The sequence below is a fragment of the Panthera tigris genome, chromosome A2 (assembly GCF_018350195.1).
Source record: "Panthera tigris isolate Pti1 chromosome A2, P.tigris_Pti1_mat1.1, whole genome shotgun sequence".
Classification (NCBI taxonomy): domain Eukaryota; kingdom Metazoa; phylum Chordata; class Mammalia; order Carnivora; family Felidae; genus Panthera; species Panthera tigris.
The window spans coordinates 69,260,927-69,278,466 of NC_056661.1; the positions used below are offsets into that span (position 1 = coordinate 69,260,927).

Consider the following 17,540-nt stretch of genomic DNA (forward strand, 5'->3'; position numbering starts at 1 on the left):
AGCCATATTTCATTCTTTCTCATTGCAACATAGTATTTCATTGTGTATATAAACCACAATTTCTTTATTCATTCATCAGTTGATGGACATTTAGGCTCTTTCCATAATTTGGCTATTGTTGAGAGTGCTGCTATAAACATTGGGGTACAAGTGCCCCTATGTATCAGCACTCCTGTATCCCTTGGGTAAAACCCTAAGGAAATTCTTCAGGAGTTTGGCCTTGGAGGAGAATGATTTCTTTTTAACCACATGTACCTTCTAGAAAGTACACGGAAAAGGGAAATCTAATTGTATACTTCCTGACCTCCTCATAGGCTTTCCTCTAATACAGACGCTGGTGAAGCACAGCCCATGGTTCAAATCCAGCTACTGGCTGTTTTTGTAAACAAAGCTTATTGGCACAGAATGCCACACGCCTGCTCATTTGCTTAAATGAATTCCAGCTACTGGCTGTTTTTGCCTGCCAACAGCAGAGCTGAGAGGTTGAGACGGACACTTTATGATCTGCAAACCTGAAAATATTTACTCTCTGGCTATTCTCAGAAAATGTTTGCCAGCCCCTGCTCTGGAATACCATAAAGGGTGTTTCAGGTTCTCTCTTTTCTAGACTTAGACCTGCTATTTCCTCCTTTTTTCAGGCAGGTGATGCATCTAATAGCAAATGGTTGCATAGGAGAATGGCTAATGTTAATTGACAGCTCTCTTCATGGAGGGGTGAATATGTTCTAGAAACAATAGTATATGAGCGAAAATGAAAATTCTCCTGTGGCAGAAACTTGGCTTGGGCTTCTCCTGACTTAACTTAGTGTCAGTGATTTTCAGGTCTGTTTTCATCTTTGTCCATGAACCCGGGAAGTGGGCTTGGGCACACGGAGCTAGCTAGGGAAAGAGGCTTTGGACCTCCCCCACTGGGACCAGGTCTGTCCTCCTAAATCTGCTCTCTCTGCACTGCTATTTCCTCTTCTCATTTGAAAGTGAAACTTAAAAGGAATATTTAGATTAAGTAGGAGTAAATGAAAAAATGCCCATTTTAAAGCAAGCATTAAATAAAAACATGTGCATGCACACAGCACAAAAATCCAACTACTCTTACGAAACCACCACAAAGGGTCAGACGAGGCTTTTTCTAAGTGAAAAATAACAGTAGAGAATGTTCTGAGCAGCAAGTTGGGAGTTCCCTTAAGGGAATTCTAAAAGGCATGTAATAGGTGTGGCTTCCTCAGCTTTAAGTGCCCAGCATGGACTCCCTGGGCAGGTATGGGTCCAGACACCTTCCTTTCACGCCATGGGCTTGTCTCTGGGCCCAGGCAGACTGGGTAGCTCAGTGGCGAGAGCTCACATCTGCTGGCCAGGCCACACACAGCTTGCGAGCAGAAGGCAGAAGGGTCCACCACTCAGAGCGCTCGGAGGAAGGAAGCGATTCATTCTACTCGGGTTCAGTCTAGATGTAATTCAGATTCAAGCCATAGTCCTATTTGTTAAGGGTCTGCCACATGTCAGGTGCTTTGCCCAGGGGTTCTGCAGTCTTATTGAATCCTCCTGAGTCACAAGTCCCTGTTTCATAGATGAAGAAAAAGAGACCAAACGTGATCAAGAAGTTGCCTCTGTAATGGTGGAACCAGAGTTCTAATCCAGACCTTGTGACCCAGTGATCCAGGGTCACTGATCATTGACAGATGCCAGTGAAAGTTTCCTTATTGTTCTGTAGCCAGAATCAGAATGGCTGGGGGATGGTTTTCCACGTTTTCCTTTTTTAAATTTCTTTCTTTCTTTTTTTACTTAACTTTGCTTTATTTTTTTTTTAACATTTATTTATTTATTTATTTATTTATTTATTTATTTATTTTACTTTTCAAATCCTTTATGGCATAAAAGTGAAATATTGGTTCATACAGTTCTGCTGAGGTCCTGGTATGTTTCAGTAACTTGAAAAAAAAGGCAAGCGGGAGACTCTCCTCATTAGTGAAATCAAGCCACTAATCTTTGTAAGCAGATTATTTTTCTTCCGCTCCCTGCTTCTCATTTGTTCCCAGCAGCAAAAGGGAGGAGATGATGACACAGAGAACAATTCCACCCCAAAGTAGCACAGTGCTAGCTCAGACGGAGAAGCAGCTTGGAAACCTCAGTTTTGTCCGCTTTGTACCCCCCACCCCAACGAGCCCCCTGTACTCTGACCCCGTCTCCCAAATCCATCTATCTCCCAAGAACCCCCTATAAAATGGCTCTGCTTCCTTTTGCCTCCAACATCTATGCTCCCTTTCCCCCTGCTCCTTTGGGCACTGATTGTTCTATGTCGATGCTCAGGGCAGATTCCAGATCCACCCTTGCTCCTGGAGGTTCCCGGGTAGAAGTGCCCTTTGATCTCCATGCACTTCATTTCCAGGCTTGCCTGTGGTTCTGCAAGAGCCACCTTTGGGATCGCAGGCTAGCTAAGGAGCTAGTCACACCTTCCCATGGCAGGTGCTGCCTAGGGGAGGGGACGGAGGAGAACTGGGACTGTTTTAAGGAGGAAACGTGGGCGTAATGACCTTTTCCTGGTGTCTTAGTGATTGCTCCCTTGTTTCAATCTTTATTGTCATTTGCTTTGTTTTTTGTTTTTTGGGTTTTTTTGTAGGGGTGGTGGTGGCTATTTCTGTGTTGTGTTTTTTTTTCTAATGCTTATTGGTAAGCCAACTTAAATGTATGTGTATTTTTTTTTAACTGTTTAAATTGTGTTTTTAAGTTTCTATTTATTTTGAGAGACAGGGAGAGCACGAGCAGAGAGGTGGCAAAGAGAGAGAGGGGGAGAGAGAATCCCAAGCAGACCTCTGCATTGTCAGTGTGGGGCTCGAATTCACAAACTGTGAGATCACGACCTGAGCTGAAATCAAGGGTCAGGCACTCAACCGACTGAGCCACCTAGGCACTCCAAATGTGTGTGTATTTAGAGACAGACTTAAAAACAATTGTGCATTGCAGACTGATTTTTTAAAAACATGGATAATAATAGAGGAAAAAGTTTAAAAGAACATTTAAGCCATCTTGGGGTAGGGGTAGACATGAATTGCCTCATAGAGTTGCAGAGAAACTCTTGCAAAAAAGATCTATGTCCCCTGTTTCTGGATTGGAAACCTTTTATTTCCTTGCAAATTATGAATCTTTTTCAGAATTTTGTTCAGTAAAAATGGATGGAGACATGACACTTACAGATGACTATAAACAAACTCAGGAAGGGTCACTTGTACCCCCAAATTAGAATACGGGCAATGACCCCGAGGAGGAGAACGCAGAAAAACAGATAGGAATGGAAGAAACCCGATTTTCTAGGTGTGGTATATTGTGGGACTGTGTATGGTAGTCACCAGGCTCATCACCTGGCACCTGTGAGCAACTTTTTCTTTTACTCCGAATGTAAGTAAAAGAGTATCATGTTTCCATTTGCTTGGTAGTAAAGGATACTGGAATCCCTTGCCCAGATGACTCCAGATTGGCGATTTCTCTGCTTTTTGACTTGTGTTCCTTTAGTATGTCTCTACCTCGAGTATCTTTGGGATATCCTGTGATTATTTCATGTGTCATCTCCCCAAAGAGCTAATATATTCCCTCAGGGTGGTGAGTACTTCTGAGCCACTCTTGGCCACTGTGCTTATACTATTTTATGAAACATGCTTTAGTTCACTAAGTGAATGAACAAAAGAACACCCAGGCCCTCGTGGCCCAGGTGAAGATCACAGAGCACTGGGGACTGAACCCTTACTGAGAGGCTGTAGCAACACCTAAGGGTGAGGACTCTACCTTGCCATGATGCTTCTCAGCCATGCATGGCATTCAGATGAATTCTGGAGGGACAACTCAACCGGCCACTAAATAGCCCAATGTGGAGAATGTTACTCACCCTTTGTCATTAGGGGGTGAGTCATGCGGACCTGGGCAGAATATAAAACAGAAGGTAGGTGAGTCGGGTGAGGACTGTGCCCAGAGGAGTGAAATCTTGTCAGCCCGGCTTCACTTCACCTCCCTGTCACCTTGCTGAGAAGGACATAGATTGTGAGGCTGTATCTACGGAGAGAAAAGCTGCACCCTGAGATGTGACACTAGACTCTACTATGAGAAGCTGTTGAAGGTGTAGTAAGTCGCCAACCAAGCACACCGAGGGCTCTGGCATGCTGTCACCCAGCCTTCGCCTTTCAGACCGTGTTCTGCTTGCCAGTTCTCTACTGAACAGAGTCCAGCTAAGTCAGAATTGAAAGGCGGTGGTAAAATGAAGGCAGTCTTGAGGTAGACTTTCTCACAGGTTTGAAACTCGGTTTTCAAGCAGTGTCCTTGACACCAACCCCATCTTGGAATTTTCTATTTTCCACTTTCTTCCACCAGCCCTTCTCTGGGCTTACCGTCGGTGGCAATCATTTGTGTAACCTTTACCACCCATCCCACCCCCTACTGCCCCATCCCTTCAAGTCCCCTCATTGTCTGTGTGGCAGACAACGAGTTAGATGGGCAAGCCCATCCTTTCAGTGGGTTCTTCTATGGTAATGGCTTTGCCACAGCTCTTCCTCATCCAGGGAACAGGCAGGTTTTAGGGCAACCTTCATGAAAATGAGCTTTGAAAACTGAAGGACTGTGCAGATGTCACACGCTAATGTTATTCTTGACTCTGCACTGCCCTGCACTGGTAGGTCTGAGAAGGCAACAGAACTCTGAAGAAATAGGTCAGAAGTATGAAATTGCAGTGGAGGCAAAGGATATAAGCAAACGGCGGCTTGGCCACCAGACTTTTGGAAGGGAAGTGGTATTAGTCACTTCAGAAGTATTCTTATATGTGAAGAGAGAGCCCCTGAATATGAGTCAGCAATAATCCCCAGCTAGGAGATTAGAAAAACAGAGCTCGGGCCAGAGAGGAGGAACTTACTCATGATATCTCTAGAAAGGAAAAACCAGACACACTAAATTCACTATTGTTTATATTTTCACATGGAGAGGTTTTAAACCAAATCCAGTGCTCTCTTTTCAGGGTGCCCTGCTCAGCATCCAGCATTCAGTGAAGGTATATGTTAGCCACCTACAACCCTAGTTCTATATAACCTGATGTAGATGCTGATAGAGAATCTGATACACGTAATTCCTCCATCCGTGGATTTGTGTTCAGTACGTGTCACCATGTTTAAAATACAGAGACACTGGCCACCAAGGCAGAGTGCTGCCAGACACATAGTAGGTGTTCAAAAGAGATTTATTGGATTGAATGAATAAAAGATGGATGAGTATTGCCTTATGAAATCATTTTTAATCCAAATCAGTTTCTCATAGTCCAACAATGTAGGTCAAATTCATCTCTGACTAGCCATTCAACTACCTATTAAAAAATGGAACGGATTGCCAAGCCCTGTGGTTTAAGATACTTAGTTTCCGTTGTTAGGGCCAACCTTTGGATAGTATCCTGTAACAATGAGAAGTGATGACTTTTATTTCAGGATTTTACCTTAGGATTTTATTTTATTTTTTAAGTAGGCTTCACGCCGAGTGAGGAGCCCAACGCAGGCCTTGAACTCATGACGCTGAGAACAAGAACTGAGCTCAGATCAAGAGTCAGATGCTTAACCGACTGAGCCACCCAGGCGCCCGTATTCCAGAATTTTAAAGCATCCCAGATTTCAACACAACTCCTCAATTCTGCTGAGTCTATTTTAAAAAAAAAAAAATTTAAGCCCCCAGGGGAAAAATAGTTTGTTGGTATCATTGAAAACATAGGCAGAAATAGATTGCAAAAGTTTGGTTGCTGTGGATACTGCTAGGGGGTGAAGCTTCAGTGTCAGACATAATTTATATTTTGAGAGAGTTGTGATTTATGAAGTACTTCTGTGTCCGTGATCTCATTACTGCTCACCCTACCCTCTCAACTATGCTGAGTTGGTCCCATTTTTAACCAGTCAGGACACTGAGACCCAGAGAGTTAACTGGCAGGAGACCATCCCATAAGGATACTATCGCCATCGCCACTCTGATAGATGTTTGATGTCACTGGAAGCATATTCCACGGTCTGTCATAGAACTGGACTTCCTGGGGTTCGGACACATTAGTTAATTCCCAGGAGACTGAACACACTATACAAAGTTATCCCAACTCCACATATTGTTTAAAGATCATAAACTTGGCTTGCGATTATGTTAATGGCTAGGAGGAGGGTCATGGGAATGGAAATCAACCAGTTTTGGTGTTCTCTTCCCTAACTCAAAAATAAAAGAGATGTTATTTTAAAATCTTCTGCTTGATAACTTAGTTGGAGTGACTGTAGTTTGCCGTTGTATTGGATATGCCAGAGCTTGGTAGATCATCCAGTACTCAGGAGGACTTTTTGACTATTACATATGCATTTCCAAATTGCAACGTAGATTCAAATTCAGCTTGATGACTATCTTTGGATGCCTGCAAGCTGAGAACTGCTGGTTAGTTAAAAATCAAATATGACAAACGAACTACTGATAAAATGTAAAGTTTTGGAAAATCAAGAAAAATCTTCATAATAAATTGGAGATTTTCCCCTTCTACAAAACCTACAAAACCTTTGGTTAAACCCCCAATGAAAATTTATTTATTTATTTATTTATTTATTTATTTATTTATTGTTAAGAGACAGGCGAACGGGGGAAGGGCACATAGAGGGAGACACAGAATCGAAAACAGGCTCCAGGCTCCAATCTGTCAACACAGAGCCTGATGTGGGGCTCAAACTCACGAACCATGAGATCATGACCTGAGCCGAAGTCAGATGCTCAACCAGCTGAGCCACCCGGGCGCCCCACCTCCAATGAAAATTTAAATGCTACTTTGTATTTACTTTTATTGTTTTCCCAATTATTTTATTATGGCTCAACCATAGATTTTCTGTGTTCCCATTACAAGCTGTTGTGTGAGTTAAATCAGTTTCATAGGGTAGTGTGGTACTGTAATCACAATTTATAATATTTTTCCATGGGAGAAATTTACCCTATACTCCCCAAAACCAATGTAAAAAATAAATTTATAGATCAGGGAAAAAATGAAATTTGAGAAGCCCATCACTGTTTGGAACAGAACTATCTCTGCGTAATGCATGGTGTTTTCCAAGGGCTCCAGTATGCAGCTATTCAGAACAATGAGGTGAATAATCTACAGCTTACTCTCTCTTCTAGCATTTTCTCTGTCTAGCACTTCACCGTTCATCAATTATTTGTAATTTTTAAAGCACTTTTATAAAGCTGTTTAACATGGATAATGCAAAACTTTGAGGATCTTCGTAGCTGTACTTGATCATTGCTCCTCTAAAAATGTATTTTATTAAAATGTCTTTCTTTTGGATTTTTCAACATGGATTTTTGTAAATTTTCCCCTTGGTATTTTTTTATTATAAAGGAATGTATGATCACTACAGAAAACTTGAAAAAATATAAGGAAGAAATAAAACACTCAGAATCCCACTGTTCATAAAAGACCATCATTAACAACTTGGTGTATTTTCTGGGCATTTTTAGCATAGTTGAGATGTACATATGTACACGTTTTAAAATTACCACCACAATACAGTTTCAGTAAGGCAAAAGAAATGAGCAGTTCTGATATGATAAAACCTCTGGCAAATTCTCTGATGATCTTTTTCTTCTGTATTTTTTTTAATTTTTTTTTAACATTTACTTAGTTTTGAGAGACAGAGTCAGAGTTTGAGCGGGGAGGGACAGAGAGAGAGGGAGACACAGAATCCAAAGCAGGCTCCAGTCTCCGAGCTGTCAGCACAGAGCCTGACACGGGGCTCGAACCCAAGAACCGCGAGATCATGACCCGAGCCGAAGTTGGGCGCTTAACCGACCGAGCCACCTAGACGCCCCTTTTTCTTCTGTATTTTAAAATCCAGTGTATAAATGTCATCTTATTTGGGATTTCCTTAAACCTCTTCAGCATGAAAGTGGAAAAAAGTCCTTTGGCTTTTAAGGCTTAATCAAATATGTTACTTAGACTAGAAAGATTTTACGGTGACCAACTAGAAGGTTGTGAGGACAAACCCTCTCGTAAGACATCCTGCCTCCACCTCCTCTATCAGACATTTGGAAACAATAAAGGCAAAGAGACCCATGTCGAGTCATGTAAGACTTTCACGGTCACATCTCTGTCATCCATGATCACACAGCCACCCGTTGCTTTCCCACCGAAAATAAACATGCAGGCACACACGTGCACGTCTCACAGTAGTCAGGGCAACGAGATACCCATATATCTATATGAAGTCCACCTCTCTTCACCATCTAGATAAATGAATAAATATATATATTTGCAGAAACAATCATTTTAAGTGGTGATAAATTTACTAAGAAGTAAAGAAAGCAGGGTGACGTGATAGAATGTAATGGTAGATACTTAAGCTAATCTGGTTCTAGGATAGGTGTTTCTGAAAGGATGGCCATTGAGTTGGAATCCCAATGATAAAAGGGAGGCCAAGATGCACACATCTGGAGGGCAATGGAAGAACATTCCGGGCAGATGGGACAGCCCTGAAGTGGGCCAGAACTGGGCCAGCTGGAGAGAACTAGGGGAGTGAGCAGTGAGAGGCTGAGAGAAGGCAGGCTGACGAGAAAGGAGCTTGTACTGTGTTCCAGTTACACTGGGAAGCTTTTGGTTCGAGCCAAGGAATAGTGTGATGTGATTTCTGCTTCAAAACAAGGTGTTCTGTGGAAAATGGGGCACGGATGAAAGCAGAGATAATTTAGGAGGCCAAGGGGAGAGATTTACAAGAGCCCAACTGCTCTGGCAAACATTAATATGTAGTTGAGAAAACAACAAATTAAGACAATTATAAATTTTCTTAGGCAATTTCAGAAGTGTCTAAGTGGGTTTGGGAAAATCTGGAGAAACTTGTTTTAATGTTGTGTCTTAATCAGCAGGACATATTTGCCCAGGCTTGTGGGGAAAGAGAGGTGTCCACCCCCATAATGACACGGGAAAGCCACAGGCCCTAACCCATAAAGTCAGGGGTATCCAAGACTTCAAGCAGACGTATTGTTTTTATTTTCAGTTAAGATAAACTGGGGGGTTCTTAAGAAAAAGAACGACCAGACTGTGGATCAGCCTTAGATGCCCAAGGATAATACACAGATAACTTCCCATAAAACACTTGTCTCGGGGTGCCTGGCTGGCTCTGTCGGTTAAGTGTCCATTTGGCTCAGGTCATGATCTCACATTTCATGAGTTCGAGCCCCGTGTTGGGCTCTGTGCCGACAGCTCAAAGCCTGGAGCCTGCTTCGGATTCCGTGTCTCCCTTTCTCTCTGCCCCTCCCCCGCTCACTCATGCTCTCTCTCTCTCTCTCTCTCTCTCTCTCTCTCTGTCTCAAAAATAAACATTAAAAAATTTTTTTTAAATAGTAGACTATGAAATAAGCCTTACACAAAAGGGCAAAACTATGTAATTCCATTAATATGAAATTTTACAATAAGCAGGACTGTTCTTAGTGAAAACAAATCACCGTGTGGTTTATGGTATACAGGGGCCAGGATTGCCTGGGAAGAGGCATGAGAGGGCCCCGTATGGATGATGTTCTATGTGGTGGTAGGAGTGCAGGTTACGTGGGTGTGTGCATTTGTTGAAACTCTCAACTGCTATACTTACGGTTGATTACCTCACAGTTTGTAGATGTTGCACAGTTGTGGATGATGTCAACAACAACAACAACAACAATAGCTGTAAATTAATCTTGAGCTGCGATCAGTGGTATGCCAGGGTGAAATGTACTGACATTTATACCTTACTTTAAAATGCATCAAAAAAAAAAAAAAGTAAGATGGATAGATATGTGACAAAATGAACACAAGGCTAATCTAAGGATATTCACACTATATCTTTCTTTCAGCTTGTCTGCCCGTTTATGAATCTTCGTAATAACACTGGAGGATGAAAAGCCAAGTGCTTTGTAGGGCCTGTGTCCTGGGGACTGCTGCTCTTGATTCAGTAGAACTTGTCTTCAGATTTGTAAGAGGTAGAGCAAATCAATAGCATTTTGTATGGAGCTGGATACACTTTTAATTGTCTTGGCTTCAAATGTATAGCCCTAAAGTGATACCAAACAGACACAGAGAGACAGAGTGCGAGCAGGGGAGGGGCAGAGAGCGAGGGAGACACAGAATCCGAAGGAGGTTCCAGGCTCTGAGCTGTCAGCACAGAACCTGATATGGGGCTTGAACGCACAAACCACGAGATCATGACCTGAGCCGAAGTCGGATGCTTAACTGACAGAGCCACCCAGGCGCCCCTCAATGTGTATTTTAATGAAATCATTAAACGTGTTCCTTTTCTTTCCCTTCCTTTTCTGATACATATTCTACAGACAGAGTAATCTAATGCCCAATATTTGAGTCAGATTACCTGCAGATACAAATATTCCCAGTTCAGGCAATACCTTTGGGCAAGTTTATGTTCACAGAGGTCCACTAACATCTGTGCAGTTGCATCTTGTATCACAGTCACAGTTCTCAGTAGTTAACTTCAACAAAAGAAAGCTGACAGCTTTTGTGTTCATTCAGCCTTTGAAACGGTTCTGAAGGTCAGTGTTAGTTTCACCATGTTTGCTACTTGAGGAAAGCCTGCCGCAGAGAGCTTAGAGAAGTCATCCAGGGTCACATCATGAGGAAGTGGCTAAACAACAACTTTCTCCTGGATGAATTTAAAAGCTCTTGCTTTTGGCAGTTTTGTCTTAAATCTGACTGCTTTGTGATTTAAAACATAATAATTTTACTAATTCAGTGGTCTCACATTTAAATCTTTCCGTTGCTTTATAGTCATAATGTGAGACATTTGGTATAAATAGAGAGCAAAGATTAGACTTTGCTGAATCAGGAAACCTAGGTCAAATCATTCTGATTGTCACTCTGGATTTCACTTGGACACTGGCATCCCCTTTGGGGCACATGGCAGGAGAAAGCCCCTGAAGAAACACCTTTGTAATGATTTCTCTTGATCCTTTAGTAATTAATCCTGGAATAGAATTCAAGACGGACTTGTCTTACGCTGAATCACGCAGCGTATCAGCTGCCTTCTTGTTCTCAAGAATACACGTGACAGGCAATTGAACATTTAGGGCTTTTTGCGTTTTTTGTTTTTTGTTTTTTGGTTTTTTTGCCATCATTAAAAAAAAACCATTTTGCATGAAGCTTTTTTAAAGCATATTTATTTCTTTACACAAGTTGTCTAGTTGCTTCCCAAAATGTTTTATGAATAAAGGTTCGTATCAATATTGTGCAATGCTGCTATTGCTTCCAAATATAGCAGCATCTGGTTTTCTGAATATAGAAGTAGTTCATGCTAATTGTAAACAATGACGGATGATGGTAGAGATTCATCAAACAAATATTTTAGGAGCTCATTTGGCACTTTTTTGAATGACTGAATGAAAGCACAAATACAGCATTTTTGAAATTATTTTTGCTATGATGTAACAGGCTAAACTTAAAGGGCATGTTTTCTTTTTTTACTGACAAAAGTTACTTTGTCATTGATTTAGTAATGAAAAGTCCGGGGCGCCCCCTGAGAGAAATTTACAAGCTGAAATCCTTTATCATTTAAAATGAGAGCAATCGTTACTGTTTTTCATTTCTCTGTGAACTGAAGAAACTCTTCTGAAACGCACTCCAACCCTGAGTTCTAGGATGCTGTTCACCTGGCTGGGATGAAGGCGTGACCGATACTGAGCTACTTCAAGGATAGCCAATCAGGATGAAATTTAGGGACCATAGTCTCCCAGCAGGGAAAGCAGCTTTTGTTTACCCGTGTGTCGACTGAAAGGTCATGGGTTATTGTCACAACCCCATACCTACATTGGTGGTGGCATCTTTAAGGACCTTGGAATTGGGAAAGCAGTCTGGCCCCATCTATGTGATTAGTCTGGCCCCAACTGTGTACAGCTGTCCCAAAGTGAGGTTGCAATCAGAGCGGCCCATACTCCTGAGTGAAAGCAGCCCCGAGATGTTGGGTCCATCCAGTGTTATAGCTGGAAGAAATATGGAATCATTCTGCCCCTGGAGCCAGTAGATAGGGGTTTAGTCTTGTCGACTGTCGAAGTTCCCATGCGAGCGTTCTCTCTACCGCCAGATTTGAATGAGACCACAGAAGAGCAGAAGAGGGAAATCCCCACGGAGTTGCACAGGATGTGGCGATTGCTTCATTTTTAATGTTGGTGTAAATGCTTTGGGTTGAAAATGTGGTGTCTCAACATGTGCTCACGGCCGTGGCACCAAAATGTGAGGGCAGACGGTCAGATGGTGCCCTTCAGAGCAGTTCCCATGGGGAGGGAACAAAGACGTCTATAAAATGGAAATGTAAATTTAGAAAGAGTTTCCGAGGAAAGTACCTGAATATTGACTTTGGCCTTGGTTTTGCGTTCAGCCACCTGGTTACGGATTGCAGCCATGCCTTCGCACATGTAGAAGAACCTGGCTAGTTCTGAATCTAACCTCCAAAGCCAGAGGCCATATTTCTTCACTCTTATGATAATTTTGGTTCAAAGTATAGTCGCTTAACAAGCTCCCTGCTTCAAAAGCCCCAAACCTCTTTGTTTTGTTATGCTTGCTCAAACATGCCTTTCAAAGAGCTGTGACTATTATAATCTCCTTTGCTTTTAAATATAGACTGTCAAGTGTATTTCCAGAGTCTAACTTTGTCCCCCATTTTACTTCTTGTATTAAGTTAAAACATGAGGGAGGTGAGCATGCCAAGACTGTGTACAATTGTGTCTCCACCTGTGCTGGGTAGATTTACATAGAGTGTGGACAAATAGAAGGACGTATTGGTTTCTCAGTACCTGAGTGTGTTCTTGCCATTTCATTATTTTCTAGATGTATAAGTAGACCTTTGATTTATTCTTTGATGCATTAGTTTAGAAGAATATTTTTAATCTCTGGCCAGTTGGATTTTAATTTACACTCTTGTCGATGATTTTAAGTTGTACAACACCGCGGTCAGAAAATATCGGCTAGCGTATGTTATGTTTGTAAATATCCTTTTGGCTCACAGTAATGTGATAGTCTGTCTTTTTCGTAATGTAAAACATTCATTATATAGTTATTAATTCAACATTGTAATTATCTTATTATCTAATGATACATATGTTTTTGCCTACCAAAGCTCTAAAAGACTATTGTGTCTTAAAGATTTTCATAGAATTTTCCCGTTTCCCCTTGAATTTTTAACATTTTATAAAGATTCCATGCATTATAGGGATGAGCTATCTCTTGTTATGAACTGTATACCTTAGATAAACATTTTTGGCCATATTTGTCTTGAGTGACCCTTTACCAGAATTAATATTGTAAGTCACTGAGACTCTCAAAGTTCGTTGAAATTTGTGAACATTTTATGTTATTTCTGCTACTCTACTTGGCATTTCATGTGATATCTTTTTCCCTTTTGTTCTTTTGCAGTTTGCCAAGGCACAAGTAACCGGCTCACCCAGTTGGGCACTTTTGAGGACCACTTTCTCAGCCTGCAGAGGATGTTTAATAACTGTGAGGTGGTCCTTGGGAATTTGGAAATCACCTACATGCAAAGGAATTATGACCTTTCCTTCTTAAAAGTTAGTTCGATGAATTTGACTGTCTTACCCACATATGATGGAAGGAAATAGAAGTAGACAAAGACCTTGACAGAATTTAACTGGAAGTCTATATGCTTTTGCCATGGCAATTATGGGCCAATTACAGGTTTTATCAGAAAGCCACTTCACCAGCTGGTGTGAAGTTAGAGCTACGAAATAATGTCAAAGAGAAGGAGGCTAGCCTGACGCTCCTCTATCATCATAGACACTGATATTAAACGTTTAACCAGTGCTTTAGCTGGGGTATCCTGATACATTGGCTCTTAAAAAAAAAAGTCCTGCTTTGTACCATTTGCCTATTTCCTTTGTGTAAATACTTCCACTCTGGTTGGTTTCAGTGACACCAATTCACAAATCTCCCAGCTATTTCACAGTAGCCTCTTGTGAGCCAATAGGAGCCAGCTGGGAAGGCTTCAGATGTTGGTGATAGTTGAACTTTGGATTTGATTGGCCTCCTTCTGGGCTTCTCTTTCTTTTCTTTCTTCCTTTCTTTCTTCTTTTCTTTCTTTCTTTCCCTTCCTTCCTTCCTTCCTTCCTTCCTTCCTTCCTTCCTTCCTTCCTTTCTCTCTCCCTCCCTTCCTTCCTTCCTTTTTCTTTCTTTCTTTCTTTCTTCCTTTCTTTCTTTCTTTCTTCCTTCCTTCCTCCCTCCCTCCCTCTCTCTCTTTCTCTTTCTTCCTTCCTTCCTTCCTCTCTCCCTCCCTCCCTCCCTCCCTCCCTCTCTTTCTTTCTTTCTTTCTTTCTTCTTTCTTTCTTTCTTTCTTCCTCCCTCCCTCCCTTCCTTCCTTCCTTCCTTCCTCTCTCCCTCCCTTCCTTCCTTCCTTTTTCTTTCTTTCTTTCTTCCTTTCTTTCTTTCTTTCTTCCTTCCTTCCTCCCTCCCTCCCTCTCTCTCTTTCTCTTTCTTTCTTTCTTCCTTCCTTCCTCTCTCCCTCCCTCCCTCCCTCCCTCTCTCTCTTTCTTTCTTTCTTTCTTCCTCCCTCCCTCCCTTTCTTCCTTCCTTCCTTCCTTCCTTCCTTCCTTCCTTCCTTCCTTCCTTCCTTTTTCTTTTTTTCTAATAAGAAAGCATGCAAGAAAGACACAAAATGAATTAATAAAACATTTTCATTCTCTTCTGAGTATATTGAACACCAAGTAAAATGAGTCACAGCATTCCTGAATAATGTACATTGCCCTTTGGCTCAAGAGGTGAAAGTACAGGAGTCATCGTAAATTCTGTCACCTCCCATGTCCCCACTGTAGTTATCTACATGCTTTATGTTTGTCAGCACTCATGTGCATAGCTCACGTAGGTGCCCTGGGCTTTCTTGACCCATTTTAGATCTTGCATTCTTGACTTCTGCACAAGAGAAATAACGTGTTCATGTTTTCTCTCCTTAGACCATCCAAGAGGTTGCCGGCTATGTACTCATTGCCCTCAACACAGTGGAGAAGATTCCTTTGGAAAACCTGCAGATCATCCGAGGAAATGTGCTCTATGAAAACACCCATGCCTTATCCGTCTTATCCAACTATGGCACAAATAAAACCGGACTGCGGGAGCTGCCCATGAGAAACTTACATGGTGAGAGGCCAGGGTACAGGGAGGCTGTGGGTGCAGAGAGCCACTCAGGTGGTACTCAGCGAAACTGTCACTTTTCTTTTCTTTTGTTTTTTAAGCTTATTTATTTTGAGAGAGAGAGAGAGAGAGACTGAGAGCGTGCATGAGCAGGGGAGGGGCAGAGAGAGAGAGGGAGAAAGAGAGAATCCCAAACAGGCTCCGCACTGTCAGCACAGAGCCCCACACGGGGCTCAAGCTCACAAACCATGAGATCATGACCTGAGCCGACATCAAGAGTTGGATGCTTAACCAAGTGAGCCACCCAGGCATCCCCTCAGTGAACCTGTCACTTTTCTTAATGCCACTCGAGAAGACTTTTATTCATCAAATACAAAGGTATTGAGTGCCAACTGTGTGCAAGATACAGTAGATGGAAGTTTTTAAGAAGATGGTAGCTGATGCAACGTTAAGAGAAGATTTAAGCCAGGTATCACTTCCTTTATATTCATGGAAAAATATCCAGACGACCTTGGCTGGAATGCAGGCTTTCTGTGCCTAGGGAGTGAATAAACTGCCTGTCTTACTACCTGGACCTCGGGTATAAGGGATACACATTAAAAACCAACCCCTATTTGAGACCGTGTTTGGCATAATGCTGTTATACAGAAATTCATCTGTAAGTTAAGGACAGGGAATGACGTGATTACAGAAGTTTGAATTCCTCTGAGTAGGACACTTGTGAAGATCCTCTGAGTGGGAACTAAGGAAGATCATAGAAGAGACAGGAAGTGGATTTAAACAAAACTGAAGATAATGACGACCGTGCCCTCGCTATGTGGCAGGCACGGTGCCGCTCAGGTTAAATCAGGAACTCCGTGCTCACCACCTCCCCTCAGGGCAGGTGTTTAAACTCCCACCAGTTTATACATAAAGATATGGTGGCAAAGTGACTCTCTTAAGGTCCCAAGTTAGTGAAAAAATGGCCAGGAATGGCCACCAAATGTCTGCCCCCAGAGTCCTTACCCTTCCCACATGCCATGTAGTTCTGATGGGAAGGGAGCTCACCAGGAAAGTGAGGGGAGCGGGGGTGACAGCAGAGGATGCAAGACAGAGTCCTGGGGACAGTGGAGGCCTGACAGGTGACAGTGCTGGAATGTGCCAACACATCCAAACCCGGGCGTGCGGGCGGCTGGCACACCACACGAGCGGGGCTCCTGGTTTGGCCATTCTATAAAACCGCCCTAAGACTTTCCACCCACCGCTTCAGCTGCTCAGAGCACCCACGCACACGGTCTGTGTTTACGCTAATACTAATTTGTGCTATTTACACATTTTGCGAAAGAGTATGTGCATTTAGCGTGTCTCAATCTGCCTGTCTGGCCTCATGCTATCTCATGGTGACAGGCAGATGTGGTTAAGAGCGCGGACCCTGGAGCCAGACTGTCTGGGTTCCAGCCCCTGCCTCCATCACTCACCAGCCAGATGCCCCTGGAGCAGATTCTCTCTGTGTCTCAGTTTCCTCCTCTTTAAAAATGTGGGTAGCAATGGTAACACACATCCTAGGGGTGTTGAGAAAATTAAGTGGATTGCCATAGAAAAAGCACTTAGAAGTTACTCCCATTGTTGGTATTATTTCTGGTGTTGGCATGGGGTTGTAGAAATGCGGATTCGTTAATGTTATTAAGTAATTATTGTGAATTTTTTAATATTAAGTACTGTTGTTAATAATTAACTCAGTGCCCACCACCAGGTATATAATCATGAAATACTGAAAGTTAAAGGAATGACAACGATGGATCACCTCTTTCTCTTCTAGGTGCTCTCTGCCTAGGCAGGGGCACCTGAATTGCCCGGCACCTTTGCTGCCTTCCTTTTCCTTGTCGTGATTGGAGATCGTAGGTACTCTGTACGGCCCCACTGTGACCTTCCATCGCGCACTCTTTCTTGCCACCGTGGTCTGTTGTCCTGATTGTCACAGCAGCTCTGATGCCCCTAGTGTGCATATCCAGTGCTGACCTCTCATCAGAGATTCGTCCTCTCCTCTCTGGCTGCCTCCTGGCCGGATGTTCTCTCTTGATGGTCCTGCTGTCATCTCTGACTTTATACCCAAAGCTCCACAGCTTGGCCCTTTGGACCTCCCAGCCTTCCTCCCGTGATTCCTTTGTTCCCCACCACCCGCCGAGGAAAATGCCCGCCTGTCTCACCGACACACGTTGGCTGCGGTCTCCTGGCGAGAGAAAGCCGACTGCGCCCTCCCTCCGTGCTCCTTCAGAGCCCACTCCTGTCTGTGTTCTGCGAAATGCCATTCTTTCCAGCAGCCTCAGACCCCTTCTTCGGGAGACCCCTTCCTTTTCCACGATGGTACTTTGTGCACAGAGAGTCCTGGGACCATTCTGAAGATTAATTAAGATAATGGGTT

At 42.8% G+C, this 17,540-nt stretch overlaps 1 protein-coding gene across 2 annotated transcripts in view; it reads left to right on the forward strand.

Annotated features, from left to right (window-relative positions):
* EGFR (epidermal growth factor receptor) overlaps positions 1 to 17,540 on the forward strand; it is a 207,383-nt gene that overhangs the window by 130,177 nt on the left and 59,666 nt on the right. For both annotated transcript variants that reach the window (XM_042963486.1, XM_042963488.1), the window contains exons 2-3: positions 13,415 to 13,566; positions 14,962 to 15,145. In XM_042963486.1, coding sequence (XP_042819420.1) covers positions 13,415 to 13,566; positions 14,962 to 15,145 — 336 coding nt within the window. The remainder of the gene's footprint in view (positions 1 to 13,414; positions 13,567 to 14,961; positions 15,146 to 17,540) is intronic.